At 46.7% G+C, this 17,481-nt stretch overlaps 2 protein-coding genes across 9 annotated transcripts in view; one reads left to right on the top strand and one right to left on the bottom strand.

Annotated features, from left to right (window-relative positions):
* Positions 1-13,504, top strand: part of Ppp1r13b (protein phosphatase 1 regulatory subunit 13B) — a 103,693-nt gene extending 90,189 nt beyond the window's left edge. For 4 of the 6 annotated variants that reach the window (XM_045154743.1, XM_045154740.1, XM_045154739.1 and 1 more), the window contains 8 exons: positions 2,647-2,816; positions 3,123-3,618; positions 6,914-7,698; positions 8,265-8,402; positions 8,472-8,605; positions 9,366-9,532; positions 10,869-11,068; positions 12,409-13,504. In XM_045154743.1, coding sequence (XP_045010678.1) covers positions 2,647-2,816; positions 3,123-3,618; positions 6,914-7,698; positions 8,265-8,402; positions 8,472-8,605; positions 9,366-9,532; positions 10,869-11,068; positions 12,409-12,450 — 2,132 coding nt within the window. In that variant the 3' untranslated portion in view covers positions 12,451-13,504. The remainder of the gene's footprint in view (positions 1-2,646; positions 2,817-3,122; positions 3,619-6,913; positions 7,699-8,264; positions 8,403-8,471; positions 8,606-9,365; positions 9,533-10,868; positions 11,069-12,408) is intronic. The other 2 variants (XM_045154742.1, XM_045154741.1) reach the window with 1 other exon arrangement.
* A 92-nt stretch (positions 13,505-13,596) lies between these two features.
* The window catches only part of Zfyve21 (zinc finger FYVE-type containing 21), a 16,399-nt gene continuing 12,514 nt past the window's right edge, over positions 13,597-17,481 (bottom strand). Inside the window, exons 4-8 of one of the 3 annotated variants that reach the window (XM_045155349.1) lie at positions 17,042-17,117; positions 16,861-16,952; positions 16,278-16,334; positions 14,364-14,503; positions 13,597-14,219 (exon numbers count right to left, since the gene is read on the bottom strand). In XM_045155349.1, the coding sequence (XP_045011284.1) occupies positions 14,184-14,219; positions 14,364-14,503; positions 16,278-16,334; positions 16,861-16,952; positions 17,042-17,117 (401 nt within the window). In that variant the 3' untranslated portion in view covers positions 13,597-14,183. The remainder of the gene's footprint in view (positions 14,220-14,363; positions 14,504-16,277; positions 16,335-16,860; positions 16,953-17,041; positions 17,118-17,481) is intronic. The other 2 variants (XM_004665633.2, XM_045155350.1) reach the window with 2 other exon arrangements.

Here is a 17,481-nt window from a genome sequence, read left to right as displayed (position 1 = left end):
AAAATCCAATAATCAGTAGTTTTTCCACACTGACAAAGGGTTGCTCATTACATCTGGACTTGAAAACAGTACCATGTCCTTTTCTAACCCAGTTATGGGGCTAAGGTGGGTGCATACATGATTATACACAGAACTAACAGGATACCAGATGGCAGGTGCCAGCACAGCAACGGTTTTGTTTAGGGGGAGATTTTTGTTTTTCAGAAGTTAAAATGAACTGCTGGGTATGGTGAAACACACTGGGAAGCTAAGGCATGGCAAATTTGAGTCCAGCCTGGCCTATATAGTGAGACCCTATTTCAAAAATACAGGTGACCAGATATGGTAGTACACATCTTTAATCCTAGCACTTGGAAGGCCAAGGTAGAAGTATTGCTGAGTTCAATTGAAGGCCAGCCAGAGTGAATTGTAGGCCACCAGGGCTAGAGTAAGCCTCTACCTCAAAATAAAATTAAAATTAAAAAATGAAAGCTGGGCATAGTAGTGCACGCCTTTACTACCAACATTCAGGAGGCAGAGGTAGGAGTATCACCATGAGTTCTAGGCCACCCTGAGACTACATAGTGAATTCCAGGTCAGCCTGGGCTAGAATGAGACCCTACCTCAAAAAAAAAGAAAGAAAAGAAAAGAAAAGCCAGGCGTGGTACCACATGCCTTTAATCCCAGCACTCAGGAGGCACAGGTAGGAGGATTGCTGTGAGTTCGAGGACACCCTGAGACTACATAGTGAATTCCAGGTCAGCCTGGGCTAGAGTGAGTGAGACCCTACCTCAACCCCCCCCCCCAATTTTTTTTTGAATGAAATAAAACAGTGGTGATTTTTTTCAATTTCTTTATCCAGATTATTTTCCATCGTAATGGAAGACAATTGTCCTTTCTTTTGTAATAGAAATAAGTGGCCTTTCTTTTACACCTACCTTGTCCTAAAAAGAAAGATTGTTTCTCAGTCCCCCTGTGGCTATTTTCCATAAAACTTCCCTTTGCTGTGGAACTTCAGAAACTACTGAGCAGCCATATTCCTGGTGATCATGAGAGATGGCAGGAAATCTCAGTCAGCCCACCTGTCCACACCCTAGGCCTCCTTTTGCAGTCAGCTGAGTTTTCATGTCAGTGTCTCTGGTGAGTTTTTTTTAACCCACCCTACATCCAGTCCAAGAGTCAGCCATGAGGTGTGAAAATGCAGACTTGCAGCTAGTTGGAGGGTGGTAGGCCAAGGAGAGCAAGATGAGTCTGCTGACCTTGAAATGCCTGGGGCCATCTGTCTGGGCTGGCATTACTCTGGAGCCTTGTCATGGGGAACGGAATTAGCATTGTAGTAGAATGTGCTGCAATGAGCACAGCCTGGTCCAGGGCTGCCACCACAGCAGATCAGACTGACTGCTGCAGCCACAGGCCAGTCAGGATGGACAGCAGTATAGCATTGTAGCGCATGCGTATGCCTCAGAACATATTGAAGCGTCGTTGTGTAGACATGATTTCCCTGCTGCTGCCTGTGCTAATTCTTTTTTTTTTTTTTAATTTATTTACTTATTTATTTGAGAGCGACAGACACAGAGAGAAAGACAGATAGAGGGGGAGAGAGAGAATGGGCGCGCCCTCTGCAAATGAGCTCCAAACGCGTGCTCCCCCTTGTCCATCTGGCTAACGTGGGACCTGGGGAACCAAGCCTCGAACCGGGGTCCTTAGGCTTCACAGGCAAGCGCTTAACCACTAAGCCATCGCTCCAGCCCTGCCTGTGCTAATTCTTATCCATGCCTAGCTGCTGTGAGCTGAAAGTGGTCTATTCAAAGCAGCTCAACACATAAGCCTATTGAAAAGAATCAAGGACCTAGCTGGCATGGTGGCACATGTCTTTAATCACAGCACTCAGGAAGCAGAGGTAGGAGGATTGCCAAGAGTTTGAGACTACTCTGAGACTACACAGCGAATTCCAGGACAGCCTGAGCTAGAGTGAGACCCTACCTCGAAAAAAAAAGAAAAAAAAATCAAGGACCCAAGTCAGGGCAGCACACACCTGAAGCACAGGTGTCCTAGAAGGTTCAGGTTATTGCATATGACCCCTTTTGCAGTTTGGAAAATGCTCTGTGGGAAGAAAAAAAAAGACTTAAATTTGCAGTGGTTTTCCCGGTACCCTGGGGTTGATTACTGGCTTTCTGATATCTGCAATAGAATTTTAGCTACTTCTCCTATCCAATCAGAGGGAACATACACTAGCCCTGTGGTCATAGATTATTTTGGAGAGAAGGAATTCCTCACATTAAGGAAATTGTATTTTAATCATAGTATACACATCAGGTCTGTTCCAAAGTCAATGATAAGTTTTTGTATTGTTCAGTGATTGTGTTGATAAATGGTGTCTAAAAAGTAAGTACCGGCTGTGTTCTGTGGTGTGGATTAAATGAACTTTTCTGTTATCCAGCATGGTAAGACCCTGTGTTGCACAGTTGACCCTATTGAGAGCTGGCCAAGATTGCCCCTTGGGTTTATTTGTGGGTGTTCAAACAGGTGTATACCAACTGCTTGGTTAATGGAACTCCCTCCAAATGTGAAGTCCCAATGCTATATCCTCTTTTGTCAGGGTACAATTCTTAGGGTAGCTCAACTAACTCAAGAAAAAATTGACTTAAATTCTGTGTTCTTCTCAAGCTAATGATGGAAACTGGCCAACATTAAAGCAGAATTCTGGCTCTTCAGTGAAGTCAGCACAGATGGCCAGTGCAGACTGGAAGGACTCCAGCATGGAGGGGCCCCTAAAGCAGGGTGCAATTTCAAGCCAGCCTTTGCCCTTGTCAGCACTGGGAGCCACAGAGAAGCTGGTAGGTCATCTTTCCTTACCACAGAGCCTTGAATTCCCCTTCAGCCCTTCATACTTCAGCAGTGTGCAGTGTCATGAGGCAAGTTAATCCTGTACATGTCCACACCCTACACCCAGAGTCCTGTAGGTGCCTGAATATGATGCACAAGTGCTGACAGATGATGAGCCTAATAGTGTGCCCTGTGTCCTCATGAGCCAGTTTCAAGGGCTTATAGATCCTCCTGTGTTTTCTCTTGCAACTATGGATAGAAACATGCTTAATGTTTCAAAGGATGACTTTGTGTTTCTTCTTAACATCTAAATTTAGGGCATCGAGATTGGTAAAGGGCCACCACCCATCCCTGGTGTAGGCAAGCCACTGCCTCCAAGCTATGGGACATACCCAAGTTCTGCACCTCTGGGCCCAGGATCAACAAACTCCCTGGAGAGGAGGAAAGAAGGCAGCCTGCCCAGATCCAGTGCAGGCCCATCAGGTCGTCAGAAACCTGCTCCACTGCCACCAGCAGGCAGCACCCCTCAGCCTGGCACATCACAGCAGATTCAGCAGAGGATTTCTGTGCCACCAAGTCCTACATACCCCCCAGTGGGGCCATTTCCGGCTGGAGATGGAAAACCTGAGCTTCCACTGACGGTGGCCATTAGGCCCTTTCTGGCTGATAAAGGGTCAAGGCCACAGTCTCCCAGGAAAGGACCCCAGACAGTAAATTCAAGTTCCATATATTCCATGTACCTCCAACAAGCCACACCACCTAAGAATTATCAGCCTGCAGTTCATGGCGCCTTAAACAAGTCAGTTAAAGCAGGTATGCTGGGTGTATATTTTCCTGTTAGGAATAGGAAACTACATTCTAATTAAGAAAATACATGGGGGGGGGGTAATACCATGGGATACTTTTTATAATCATGAAAAATGTTAATAAAAATTGAGAAAAAAAAAGAAAATACAGATCCTTGTGCTTGGGCCATGTGCTACTTAAGATAAACATAATTCTCACTTAGAGTATAGAATGTCAGTACAGGATGGGAGTAAAATGCAGTTTTGCAGACTGATCACAGCTCTGACTTCCCATCTGAATATCTACCTTCCTGTACCACTTGGTAAATCTAGCATTAAGAAAGATGAGATTCTTCATAGGCCAGAAAGGATTTATTCTCTCCCAAACTCAGCATCCCAAACCTTTCTAAAGTAAGAGTCCTACACCTCCCTCCCAGTGCTGGAGGTTGAACATTCAAAGTTGTTTTCACCAGGTGCTATGGTGTGTACCTGTAGTCCCATCTACTACTTGAAGGCTAAGGTGAGAGAGAGGGTTACTTGAACCTAAGAGTTCAGGCCAACCTAAGTAACATAACCAGACCCTGTTCTTTCAAAAGAAAGAAAGGCATACACACAGGCACACCACACACATACATTTTAAGTAGGCTTTTGTTTTGTTGTTTTTTTACTTTGCAAATATTTTTGGATACTAAGGGGATAGAAATACATGGTTAAAAAAAAAAAAAAATACATGGTTGAACCGGCATTGTGGCACTCCTTTAATGCCAGGAGTCAGAAGACTGCAGTAGACAGATAGCTATGAGTTCAAGGCCAACCTGGGTTACAAAATGAGTTCCAGGTCAGCTGGGCTAGCATAAGATCCTGTTTAAAGAAAAAATAAAAATAAAAGTAAATACATAGTTGGGCTATGATACAGTTCTATGACCTTTCTTTAAGAATTAGGCTATTTTTTTCTTTTAAAAAAAAATCTTGGGCTGGAGAGATGGCTTAGCGGTTAAGCGCTTGCCTGTGAAGCCTAAGGACCCTGGTTCAAGGCTCGGTTCCCCAGGTCCCACGTTAGCCAGATGCACAAGGGGGCGCACGCGTCTGGAGTTCGTTTGCAGAGGCTGGAAGCCCTGGTGCGCCCATTCTCTCTCTCTCCCTCTGTCTGTCTTTCTCTCTGTGTCTGTCACTCTCAAATAAATAAATAAATAAATAAAAATTAAAAAAAAATCTTAATATACCCAGGTGTGGTGGCACGTGCCTTTAATCCTAGCACACAGGAGGCCAAGGTACGAGGATTTCTGTGAGTTCAAGGACTGCATATAAATTCCAGGTCAGCCTGGGCTAGAGTGAGAACCTACCTTGAAAAAAGAAATCTTAGTGTTTAAAAACAGAATTTAGGGCTGGAGAGATGGCTTAGCGGTTAAGCGCTTGCCTGTGAAGCCTAAGGACTCCGGTTTGAGGCTTGATTCCCCAGGACCCACGTTAGCCAGATGCACAAGGGGGCACATGCATCTGGAATTTGTCTGCAGTGGCTGGAAGCCCTGGCATGCCCATTCTCTCTCTCTGTCTCTCTGTCTCTCTGCCTCTTTCTCTGTCTGTTGCTCTCAAATAAATAAATAAAAATAAACCAAAAAATAAAAATAAAAACAGAATTTATATAAAGTATGATAAGAAGAAAAAGATCCAAGACAATTAGTTAACTTGGAAGTACTGACGGAAGCTTATATATGTCAGGCAGGAAGTATTTGAGATATGCATTTAAGAAACATTTTATATCAAATTCAAATAGATAGCATATCCTACACAATGTCATTTCTTAATCCTGATTAAGTTGTACAAATTACACAACAAACTTCCAGAAAACACCAATAGTCAACAATGTATTTTACTATATATCCAGATTGATACATTTCATTTATGCTTTTAAAGCTTCAATTAATATTTCAGTACAACATAAAAAAAAACATGCAGCAGTGGTTCTCAGGCACAGACAAAAAAAGAAAGAAAGATGAGATTCTGGAGACTGCATTTTTCTCCTTTTTTATGGTAACTTATACCATCAGCTATCCAGTAAGCTAAGGTAGGCCTTGAACTCTAGGCCTGCTAGCCATGGCTGAGCCAGAGCCCTAGGCATAGGCAGTGTAAGGACATGTGCTGCTCAAGAATCTCCAATAGCTAGCTGCAGGGAGCAGAGCCCAGGCTGGATAACGGAGTGGAGGCTGTTTTAGGAAGGCACATGAGAAGGTGAAGCTTAGTTCCACACATCCCACAGAAGCCAAAGGTGATTCTTGCCCTTGCCAGAGGACTGGGATGTGGTCTCCTCAGACATTCTTGCACTTGGCAATAGCATCCAGACCTGTAGTTTAGGGGTCCCTGGGAATTCTGGGCTATCCCTTGCTAGAGATCTCCCAGGTGATGTACATTGTTACCTGTGGGCAGAGTTCTGTCCATGGGAGAAGCTCCTGGGCCACCAGGTCAAAGTTGTCTTGCTCCAAGGAGATGAGTGTCTTCACATTTCATGAGCCAGTCTTGGGCTCAGATGCAGGCTTAGTGTTTCTGGCACTTTGGCCACAAGATAAGGCAGGCTTGTTTGGAGCAGGGAAAGTCAGGTCAACTACCTTTACTTCTTTTGAAAGAGCCCGGTTCAGGGGCTGGAAAGATGGCTCAGCCATTAAAGGTGCTTGCTTGCAAAGTACCCACATAAAGCCTGATGCACACAGTAGAGCATGAATCTGTTCATTTGCAGCAGCAAGAGGCCCTGGTGTGTTCATATTCATTCATTCATTGTCTGTCTCTCATTGCAAATATATATATAATTTTTTTTCTTAAGAGAGAGCCCAGAGATCTGGAATCCAAATATAAAACTGAACCCTCTCCATTGCAGAAGAGGTGGCAGAAAGAACGTAAGAGCCAAAGGAAGGGTAGGACTCCTTACAACGTGCTGCTCCAGACACAAAATGGCCTGGATACCCATGACCTCACAGTGCCTGACACTACCTATACAAGACCATCTTAATAAGAGGAAAAGATCATGACATCAAAATAAAAGAAAGACTAAGAGGGGAAGGGGACATGGTAGAGAGTGGAATTTCAGAGGGGAAAGTGGGAGGGAGGGAATTACCATGGGATATTGTTTATAATCATCGAAGTTGTCAATTAAAAAAAAAAAAACCTGAACCCTCTAGGAGGAGCTAGAGTAGGGTCTTGTAAGAGGTATGCTAGGGATTTAAAAGTCAAACTCAGCACCAGTGGAAGCTCTTGTCTCATGTTGTCAGTGGGGGACTATGCCCATTACAACAGCCATGTTGAAATTGTTCTATCCCTTGTTTCTTCTTCAGTGTACGGCAAACCTGTGCTACCATCGGGGTCAGCATCTCCATCACCCTTACCTTTTCTTCATGGGTCACTGGGCACAGGCACAGGCACGGCACAGCCACAGCCACCTTCAGAGTGTGCTGAGAAAGAGCCAGAACAAGAGGGCCCTGCTGCACCTGGAGAAAGCAGCACAGTGGAGAGCCTGCCACGGCCACTCAGCCCCACCAAGCTTACTCCCATTGTGCACTCACCGCTTCGTTATCAGAGTGATGCAGACCTGGAGGCCCTCCGCAGGAAGCTGGCAAATGCACCCCGGCCTCTGAAGAAGCGCAGCTCCATCACCGAGCCAGAGGGCCCTGGTGGGCCCAACATCCAAAAGTTGCTGTACCAGCGATTTAACACCCTGGCTGGTGGCATGGAAGGCACCCCCTTCTACCAGCCCAGCCCTTCACAGGACTTTGTGGGCACTTTAGCTGATGTAGACAATGGAAATACCAATGCCAATGGCAACCTGGATGAGTCTAGTCCTGCCCAGCCCACAGCTCCACTTCCTGATGAGCCTGCCCCATCTTCAGATGCCAATGATAATGAGTTACCTTCCCCTGAGCCAGAGAAGCTCATCTGTCCCCAAATCACCCACCAAACTGCTGAGCCTGCAGAGGACAACAATAACAACGTGGCTGTGGTCCCCTCCACAGAGCAGATTCCAAGTCCTGTGGCTGAGGCCCCATCTCCAGGGGAGGAGCAGATTCCTCTTCCAGCACTTCTACCTCCTGTCATCCACCCTCCAGCAGCTTCTGTGGTGGGGGTCTGTACTAAACCAAAGTCACACATGTCCCTGCCACAAAGAGTTAGGCCTGGGGAGAAAGCAGTCAAATGATCATACAGAGTAAGGGCCCAAATGAGAGCACAGTGCCCTGGTGAGCTACCCCTGAAACCTTGACAGACAGGCAGAGGGGGAAGCACCTAGCCAAAAGGCCCTAGGGAGATCAGTTTTGACACAGCAGAGAGGCATCAGGGCCATCTTGGGACTGTCAACAAGGCTTTCTTAGTGGGAAGAGCCCTGTCCCTTGTTCACAGGGGTGAGCTTTTGACTATCTTGAGGCTGATATCTCTGGCTCAGCAGCATGGCTTTCATAAACCACGGGTCTTCCATGGAGTGACTAGCAGCTCCACCCAGCCATTCCCCTCTATGAGCCAACCAGAGATCAGGCTCTGAGTGATGCTTTTCACAGATGGCTGGACCCTTGTGGGGTGGCTCTTGGAGACTTGTTGCCTATGGGTTTAGTTCTTGCCATTCCCACAGGAAGAGTTGGACTGGTCCTCACCTTGTTAGGTCACTTGTATACTGAAAGTACACTTCCTTCCCTACAGAGCAAACGGACCAACCTAAAGAAGCCTAACTCAGAGCGTACAGGGCATGGGCTGAGAGTACGCTTCAACCCCCTGGCACTGCTTCTAGATGCTTCTCTGGAAGGAGAGTTTGATCTGGTGCAGAGGATCATATATGAGGTGAGCCATACCCCATCTGTGCTGCTGGAAGTTGGGGGGGGGCTGGCTCTCACATGCCCTGTGTCCTAGGTGGAAGACCCCAGTAAGCCTAATGACGAAGGAATCACCCCTTTGCACAATGCCGTCTGTGCCGGCCATCATCACATTGTAAAGTTCCTGCTGGACTTTGGTGTCAACGTGAATGCTGCTGACAGTGATGGATGGTGAGAGAGCAGGGGTGTGCAACTCAAAGATTCACTTTCCCCCACCTTACAAAAGGAAAACATGCATGTTCTAGGAAATTGGGAAGTATAAGGAAGAAGCAGAGACCAAAGAATAACTATCATTTCATCCCCAGAAGATAAATTTTGTATGTCTTCCTTTTATTTTGTTTCATAGGTATGTTTGCTTTGCTTTATTAGCACTGTAATTAAGCATTCTGCTAATTATTTATTCTTCCTCTTCAGATGTTCCAAATCCCTGGGTTCTGTATTTACATATGATTATGAAAAAAAAAAACTCAAAAAGTCCCCTTTGTTTGACATTTGTGTGTTGTAAAACTGTTTCCATTTGCCCTCAGGATCAAGCCTTTGCCACTGTGCAAGTTACTGGTCTGCTATAGGTTGTTTTCAACTCCAGACAGCTCTTAATGATTTTCTTAAATTGTGGTAATATACACATGAGATTTACCATCTTAGCCATTGTAAAAGTACATTTAGGTATCTTGTGTACATTGGCATCACTGTACCGTGAGCAACTCTATCTATAGGTCATGCTGTAATCTACTCCCTGTCTCCTTTCTCCAAAGATATGTACATGATCCAAAACAATCTGTAGAAATCATGCCTTTAAATATTAGAACCTTGCCTGGCATAAAGACATAGCACCTTCATGAAAATTCCTTGGAGAGTTGTGTCACACAAGTGCCAGGCAGCTCTGTGTGGCACCAAACCTCCATGTCCCGCCTAACCCCTGTGGTTCTAGGACACCGCTGCACTGTGCCGCCTCTTGCAACAGTGTTCACCTCTGTAAGCAGCTGGTAGAAAGTGGAGCTGCCATCTTTGCCTCCACCATCAGCGACATTGAGACTGCTGCAGACAAATGTGAAGAGATGGAAGAGGGATACATCCAGTGCTCCCAGTTTCTGTATGGTATGTAGGGAGACAGTGCTCCTCTAGCCAAGTAGCACTATGGCCATGGTCCTGGTCCAGATGGTCTGACTATGTGGCTCATACTTCAGTACTCACTGTCCCTTCCTTCACTCTGCAGACAGTTGAAAATTTGGTACACACCTATAATCTTAGCACTTGGGAGCTAACATAGAAGGATCACAAGCTTGAGGCCAGCCCAGAGCTATAAAGTGAAACCTTTACTCAAAAACAAAACACTGCCCTCACTACTTGGTGTAGGTAGTTCCCTGGGGACATAAGAATGGAAAGTGTGGGTAGCTGAGCAGCACTGATCTGTATACTTGCTGTGGGATGCATAGGACTCTAAGCAGGCCCGCTTCAACCTTGGACTGTCAGTGAGTCAGCATTTGATGAATAAAGCAAAGCACATATCCTAATTGGGCCAGGGTCACATTTTCCCAGAGCTGGACCATGTCCTTTACTAGAGTCACAAACCATTTATTACACACACAACTAGAAAAGCTGTGGTGTGTCTATCCCTATGATAGACTTGGAGGTGTAGTGATAAACAACCAGCCTACACACTGAGCTTGTACAGTACAGCCAGGCAATAAGCTCTCAAGCACTTAATGGGGCTGGGTAGGTCCAAGAGCTCTGAGTGAGTCCAGCCCACAGAGGATGGAAGCGAAAGTCACATGAGCACTTGATTGCTGATGGAAGAAGGCTTCGGCAGAAAGTCCTTTTTCAGGGCACCTGGAGGAGCTATGTGATGGTATCCTCAGTAGCCAGTGTAGACCCTGTGTGCAACTGGCTCAGTGCCATTCAACAGTAGTCAGAGCTCTTATCTACTGACTTCTGCAAGTTTGTTACAGGTGTAAGTTTCAAGTTGTAGCTTAAATACCATTAGAAGCATGTCTGGTGCTTCTGGTAGCCAAGGTTACAAACTAGGGCCACTCTACCCAAAGCTTCCTCAGGCCTGAGCTGCTGCCCCTTGGCTTCATGTGTGGAGACCTTTGTATAAGATGGTTCAGTTGGTCTTTTGCATTCATAGATGGCACATCTATGGCTTCAACTACTTGCAGAATGAAACATTCAGAAATAAACCGAATATGTACTCTTGATATTCCTTAGCGTAGTTCATCAGCCATCAACCTAACACTTAGTATGTCATCTAGAGAGACTGGGAGGGTGGACATAGGCTATATGAAAACACATGTCATCTTATCAAAGGGACCTGAGCATCTATGGACTTTGTTATCTACAGGGCCACAGAACCATCCCCTACAGATTTTGACAACTGACTTGAACTCTGTAGACCACCCACTATTGAGGCCTAACTCTTGTTTTCTGGTCCCAGGGGTGCAGGAGAAACTGGGAGTGATGAACAAAGGAACTGTGTACGCCTTGTGGGACTATGAGGCCCAAAACAGTGATGAGCTGTCCTTCCACGAAGGGGATGCCATCACCATCCTGAAGCGCAAAGATGAAAATGAGACTGAGTGGTGGTGGGCTCGCCTTGGGGACCGGGAGGGCTATGTGCCCAAAAACCTGCTGGGGGTAAGCACTCAAAGCATTTAGAGGTTATGTATTGGGAAGTCAGCTGGCCTTGTTTTCTTCCTTTTGTTTTAATGTTTTTTAAAATATTTAAAATATTTTTAAATTAAATTTTTAAAAATTAAATATTTTTTTAATATTTTATTTTTATTAATGAGAGAGAGAGAATGGGTGTACCGAACCTCTAGCCACTGCAAATGAACTCCAGACTCATGTGCCACCATGTGCATCAGGCTTACATGATTACTGGGCAATCAAACCTGGGTCCTCCTTAGGCTTTGTAGGCAAACACCTTAACCACTAAGCCATCTTTTCAGCCCCTGGCCTTGTTTTCTTGTGTAAAAGTCACAAAACACCACTAGTGGTGTGGGATCCAATTCTGCTGGAACCAGAGCTGAAAACAGACCACCCTTCTTAAAGCCCCACAGCCTGTTTTATACATAGGCAAGCTTGATTTGCAAAGTGGGGCAGCACAAGATTCAGGCAGCCCTTGGAGGTACATAGCTGTACCACACCCTGGGAGTGGCTGGAGCCTGTGGAGGCTGAGGGCACTGTCAGTATCTGGGTGCTTTGCTTATGGTGAACCTTGACAAGCACCAGACCTCCTGCATAGACTACTCCCTACCGGGAATTCTCCACCGCTAGGTGTGGTGGTGCACACTGGAATCCAAGTACATAGGAGGCTGAGGCAGGAAGATAATGTTGTATATATTCAAGGTCAGCCTCAAAAATAAAAAAGGAGTGTAGAGGCTGGAATACACAGGTTGTTAGCTATGTTGCTTTAACGACAGCATCTGTCCTTTGACAATAGTACTGCCTCTGCTTTCTACTTCTATGGCTTCCTCTCCAGCCATCATGAGATGTAATGCAAGAGGCAGAGAATGAGTGGACCAGGGCCTCTAACCTTTATCCAACTCCATATGCATGTGCCATCTTGTGCATCTAGTTTATGTAGGTACTAGGGAATCAAACTTGGATTCCTAGGCTTGGCAAATAAGCACTTTAATCACTAAGCCATCTCTCCAGCCCAAGGAGTCATGAACCTTTTAAAAACTGGGCTTATGCCAAGTGTGGTGGTGCATGCCTTTAATCCCAGCACTTGGGAGGCAGAGATAGGAGGATTGTCATGAGTTTGAGGCCACCCTGAGACTACATAGTGAATTCCCGGTCAGCCTGAGCTAGAGTGAGACCCTACCTTGAAAAACCAAACACACACCCTTGGTTGTTTAGGCCTCAGGACAAGTCTCACTCTTTCTGAGCACAGAGTGCTGAGGTAGACAGCAGAGGCACCTTGAGACCAATTCCTGCTCAGTCATCTTACTAACTTGTATCTTGCTTCACAGTTGTACCCCCGGATCAAGCCCAGGCAGCGAACACTCGCCTGAGCTTCTTCTGGAGCACTAGCTGGAGGTGATTCTGCTGCCTCAGAAAAGCTATGACAGTCTCATGGTGCTTACTTAGCAGACAGCATCCACAATGTGAATCCAACACTTCCCAGGTGAGGCCCTTCTCCAGTCTGTGGTAACTGGGAGAGGTACTTTTGCCTCCAGAGGACTACGTTTTTGCCAATTACTGTAAATTGTGTTCAGAACATCCACCCTTATTGCCAGTAAGAAGCCCTGTAATTATGATGACCTCCGAAGGCTGCCAATGAAGACAAAACTCTGAATGACTTGGCCCCAAGGCCACCTCTCATACTACATGTCTTTCACCTTCAGCAAAAGCAAGCTGCTACCAGATGGCTCCTGCTACAGCCCTGCCCTCCTCTGACATTCCCCACTTGGTCCTTCACTACCAGAGGAGCCCGTTTGGAAACTGTCCAATGTGTGTCCCTGCAGGAGCCCCTATGGGGGCAGTTTAGGGTGTTCTCCTTCCTGCTGGACTTTGGTGCCTCAGCACATAGGGTCCTCTGATTCCTTTGGCCTCTGGCTATAGTATGGCTCTTATCCCCCTTGTGGCTTGAGTTTATTTCTACTCCGAGTACAGGTAGACACTGAAGCCTGAACAAGAAGTCAATGTTAGGGTGGGCTATGCTGGGCGGAGCAGGGTCCAGTTCAGTAGAGCCACCCTGGCAGACTGGAATGCAGTCACCTTGGCCCCAGTTCCAAGTGAAGAACTCTTTGCCCAGGAGCTCGAACTGTGTAGACAGGCTTTTGATACACCAAGATTATTTTTGGAGTAGATCATCCAAAACTACCAGAATTGTGTTGGAAATGTTTTTTTCCTCATTAAAACACAGGCCCTTAGGCTTTATTTTTCATGAGTCTTGTGCATACTGTGTATAAATCCATGTATAGACTCATGGGCACAGTGCTGTAATCAGCTATCTTTGAGCATTGAGTGTACGATGGCACTGAGAAGTGATGCCCTGTGGAGCAGCCTCATCCATCCCAACACTACTGATGCCCTGTAATGTGCACAATAAACTGCTGTCTCACACCCGGGTGGCTGCGAGTCTTATGTTCTAGAGGCAGAACAGCAGGGGCTCAGACATGGGATATCTATACAGAATGAGGCCAGAGCCTGGCATGTACTTTCAAAATATCTTTTAATCATATACTTTATATACAAATTGCTGTACAGTCATCTTAATAGTGAGATAGTAAGTGAAGAGTAGAAAAAACAGCTGGCACCTTCCCCTTAGTGAAGTATTAAGCATTGTTCATTGCACCCAAATTAGCAACAAAGTGAATGGACAGTCTATAAACAGGCTATGGCAGATGTAGTAGTAAGGCTATTCTTGAAGATCAGAGACCTCAGTGATCACCACACAAATTGTTTCTGTGGGAGAAGTAATGAACATGAAGGCCAGAATCTTCTCACACACCTGGGAACTCATAGAAATGTGGTTCTGGGCTCATTAAAACTGGTTTACAGTGGTGTAGCTCAGACTTCTATTCCCATTAAGTGCTGAGCTAACACACAAACATAAGCATGAAGCTGTTTAAACTGTTAATAAGCTGTGTCCATATTGCACTAGGTAAGTGAACACTTCATTTCTTGATACTTTGCTTCCAGATACTTGAATTGTATTTCCCAGCACAAGTGGAGCAAGGTCCTGAGTGCTCAGGCAGGGACAAGCAGCTGGTAATTTGATGTGCTCTTGGTTCACTTGGAGTTACTGGTCTCGAGATTCATAGAGGAGCTTGGCAGCCTGCAGAACACAACAAAGCATATTGAGGCTGAACCTATGTGCCTTGTAGCAGAGCTGCTATGGGCACCACAAGTAGGTGGCGGATGCCTGGGAAAGACAAGGCCTTTTCTAAACCCATGGATTGAAACAGCCCTACCCTGGTACCTTGTGCATGGCTGCAAGCCATGCTCCTGCCTGCCTCCTACTGCCATGCGCATCCTCTCCAGCCATCAGCCTCAGCGGGATCACACCCTCTGCACCCGGCACTGTGTACTGCAGGAACATGCCCGTGGCTCTAGTGCTGCCTGTGGAGGAAAGACAGGATTAGGTAGCCCAGAGGGAACCCCAATGTCTTGGGTACTCTCGGGATTTCACCAAGCTCAATGGAACACTATTCTCAGACAATTCAAAAACTGCCAAGCCTTCTATGTCCCATGGCATCTCCATTCCTGCCTTCAGAGAATCACCTGCCCCCACCATCCATGGCTAAGGCAGCCAACCTAAGAGAAGTGTCTTGGTCGTCAGGAGACAGGCCAAGCAGATCATCACATACAAGCTGACCCCACACCTAGAGGTCAGAGGTCACAGCCATCCCCAGGGCCAAAACTGAGTAGATCAATGAAACTAAGCAATGCCACCCTATCAAGTGGCATTCTCCTAGACCTTATGGATCCCTTGGAGCCCATGCTGGAAGGTCAGCTTGCCAGGACACAGCCCTATCTCTAAGCTGTGACCAGCTGCCCTGAGCAGTTTATTAGAGTTTAGGAACAAACCCCTTAAAGAACAGATCAACTTTTAGGGCCATCATGCAGCCTTGTACAGTTTTACCTAGCCTTCTACCTAGTGACAAGGAGGGAAACAGTTTGAGCCTCAACCCTACTGGTCAGGGGTGAGTACAGATGGCACTTAGGAAGAGCCATCTACTGCTGGAATGCTGGGCCAGCCCAAAGGCTTGCTGAACTGCATTCTCTTTCCAAAGTCCAGAGATCCCGCTAGAAAGCTCAAACTGAGCTGCCTGGCCTAGCCCAGATCACTGCAGGAGCTTCCCCTGGCTTCTGTCCAATACAGGCTTACTGGTATGTAGCCATGACCACCGCTGTCTAGAAATGCTTTTGTGATTTATGTGCCCAGCAAAGATTTGTCAGGCCCTAGACAGTACCAGCATCCTGTCCTTGTGCTATGGCCTAGGCTGGTGGGCGGCTCCTCAGGCCATTCTGCTCAATTAGTAGTTCACTATCTCTACCCCAATCCACACAAGACAAGCTTCTGAGGTTTTAAGGGGTCTAAGAAAAGACTTGGCCTTACAGCAAAGCCTAGAAAATACTCCCAAAGCACATTGTGCCAGCAGCTCAGCCTGCTCAAAGGAAGTTGGGTCATCCCTGTGCTAGACATCTTTTCCTTGGGGTGGGGAGACTTCAGTGAGATATCTGAGTTTCAGACTCCCCGACAGGAGGCACACAAGAGGTGGGGCTGATCCTGGGTAATGTCTAGAGAATGTCACTTGACAAGAGTAGGGTGGCACCTACCTGGCATCAGTCATCTGTCTGAGCTGACCCACAGCTTCCCAGACTCTACCCTTGGTATCAGGGTATCTTTAGTCAGCTTGGTGCCCAGACACCCTCCTGTGTTTGTGGGAGACTATTGTGCTTCTAGTCTGGCACTTCTTGCTTACTCACTTAGGAGCCTGAGATGGAGTGGTCAGGAGCCAAGGAATCCCAGAGGCCATAGGAGATAGAGCAAGCCAGGCTGTGAGGGGTAGTGGTAGGACACGGCTGCTGCCCAATCCATATGGCCAGGAGGCAGCCCTAGCCTGGGCCTACTGGGGGCTGGCAGGTAACTATGGAGCAATGCATCTTCTTGAGATGGACTGAGCAAACTTATTTTCTCCTGCTTGGAGATTTTCATTTGTTTAGTAGACCCATATACTAGACCCACTATCTTCCTTAACCATAAAAGGTAACCCAGAGTTTCACAAGGAGCCTTGGCATGGCCCACCCCTATGGACAGAAGCAAAGGGAACACAGGAGTTACAGGGCCCATAGCATGCTGAGGGAGTAGCCCACAGAGGATGAGGCTGACCTTCAGAAGCAGACTGGCTCCCCAGGAGACTGGTGTAAGTGTGAATATCTCTTTCTACTTCAAGAAGGTAGGCAGGCAGTGGAAAGAAAAAACAACCAAAAGCCAGTCAGAAAATGGAAAGCAAGATGGGTTTGGTCAGGTAGGTGCTGCAGCGCCATCTTCAGGTTCAGAATGTGTTGTGCAGTTCAGCCGACAAGGTCAGACTGAGCTAAAACTACAAACTCATGGAGGCACAAGCCAAATAGGACCCCAGCCACACAAAAGGCTGTGGGGGAGACAGTGACAACAGACACCGATGTCCGCTCCCAATCAGCCACCACTCCAGATCTGTCTGGGAACCTTGGTCATGGCATTTAGAGCACCACCAAACAGTAAGGGAGATTATCTGCATAACAGAACCCTGGACAGACCCAAGCAAATCGCCCTCTCATCCCTCTCCACTCACCTGCTGGGTTCTAAAGCCACTGACTGAACAAAAGCCCTACAGAAGAGGACAGCACGCCATCTGGGGGCCAAGTGCATGTGCCTCCTGTCCCACACCCATGTACCAGACCCTTCTGCTTAGGAGGGCATGGCCATGTACCTCCAGGAGCAAAGCCTTCTGTGAGAATCTGCACGGTACAGATGTGTGCAATCTCAATTTCATGATGGCTGTCCCCATCCAGAATCAAGCATCTATAGCAAACAAAAGGGTGAGAGTTAGGTGATGGAGTCTACAATCTATGACAGCAAAGCCCAGTGCCAAGTAGGATTCTTACTCTTACCTCTGATTGTTAGAAAGACGACAAACCATGGCTTCAGATTGCTCTGAATTTCCAAAAGTCACAAGGAAAGTAGCTCCTGGGGAGACAAAACCACATGTACACATAATCTGCTTTAACCCCTGCTTCCCCGTCCCCAACAAGCAGTTGGGGAGGACAGCCTAAAAGAAACCACAACTTTGTGCTAAGGGTCCCTTCAGTTCAACAAAAAGGCATCAGTGGATTAGGGGGGATCTCAAGCTTAAAGGCTATATATTTTACATGCTTACAAAGCTGTGTGTTTCTTTACAACCTTCAAAGAAAGCAGGTAGGGGAGCTATCACAAAGTCCCAAACTAGAGGACACCATCCTCCAGAAACTGACTTGAGACAGGTGCCAAGAGGTAGAGACGGAAGCCGGTCCCTGGCTTGTGGGGCAGACACAGGCCTAGTTGTTCTCAGAGC

Source organism: Jaculus jaculus, chromosome 7, assembly GCF_020740685.1.
Source record: "Jaculus jaculus isolate mJacJac1 chromosome 7, mJacJac1.mat.Y.cur, whole genome shotgun sequence".
Lineage (NCBI taxonomy): Eukaryota > Metazoa > Chordata > Mammalia > Rodentia > Dipodidae > Jaculus > Jaculus jaculus.
This window is presented reverse-complemented; position numbering and strand designations above follow the sequence as displayed.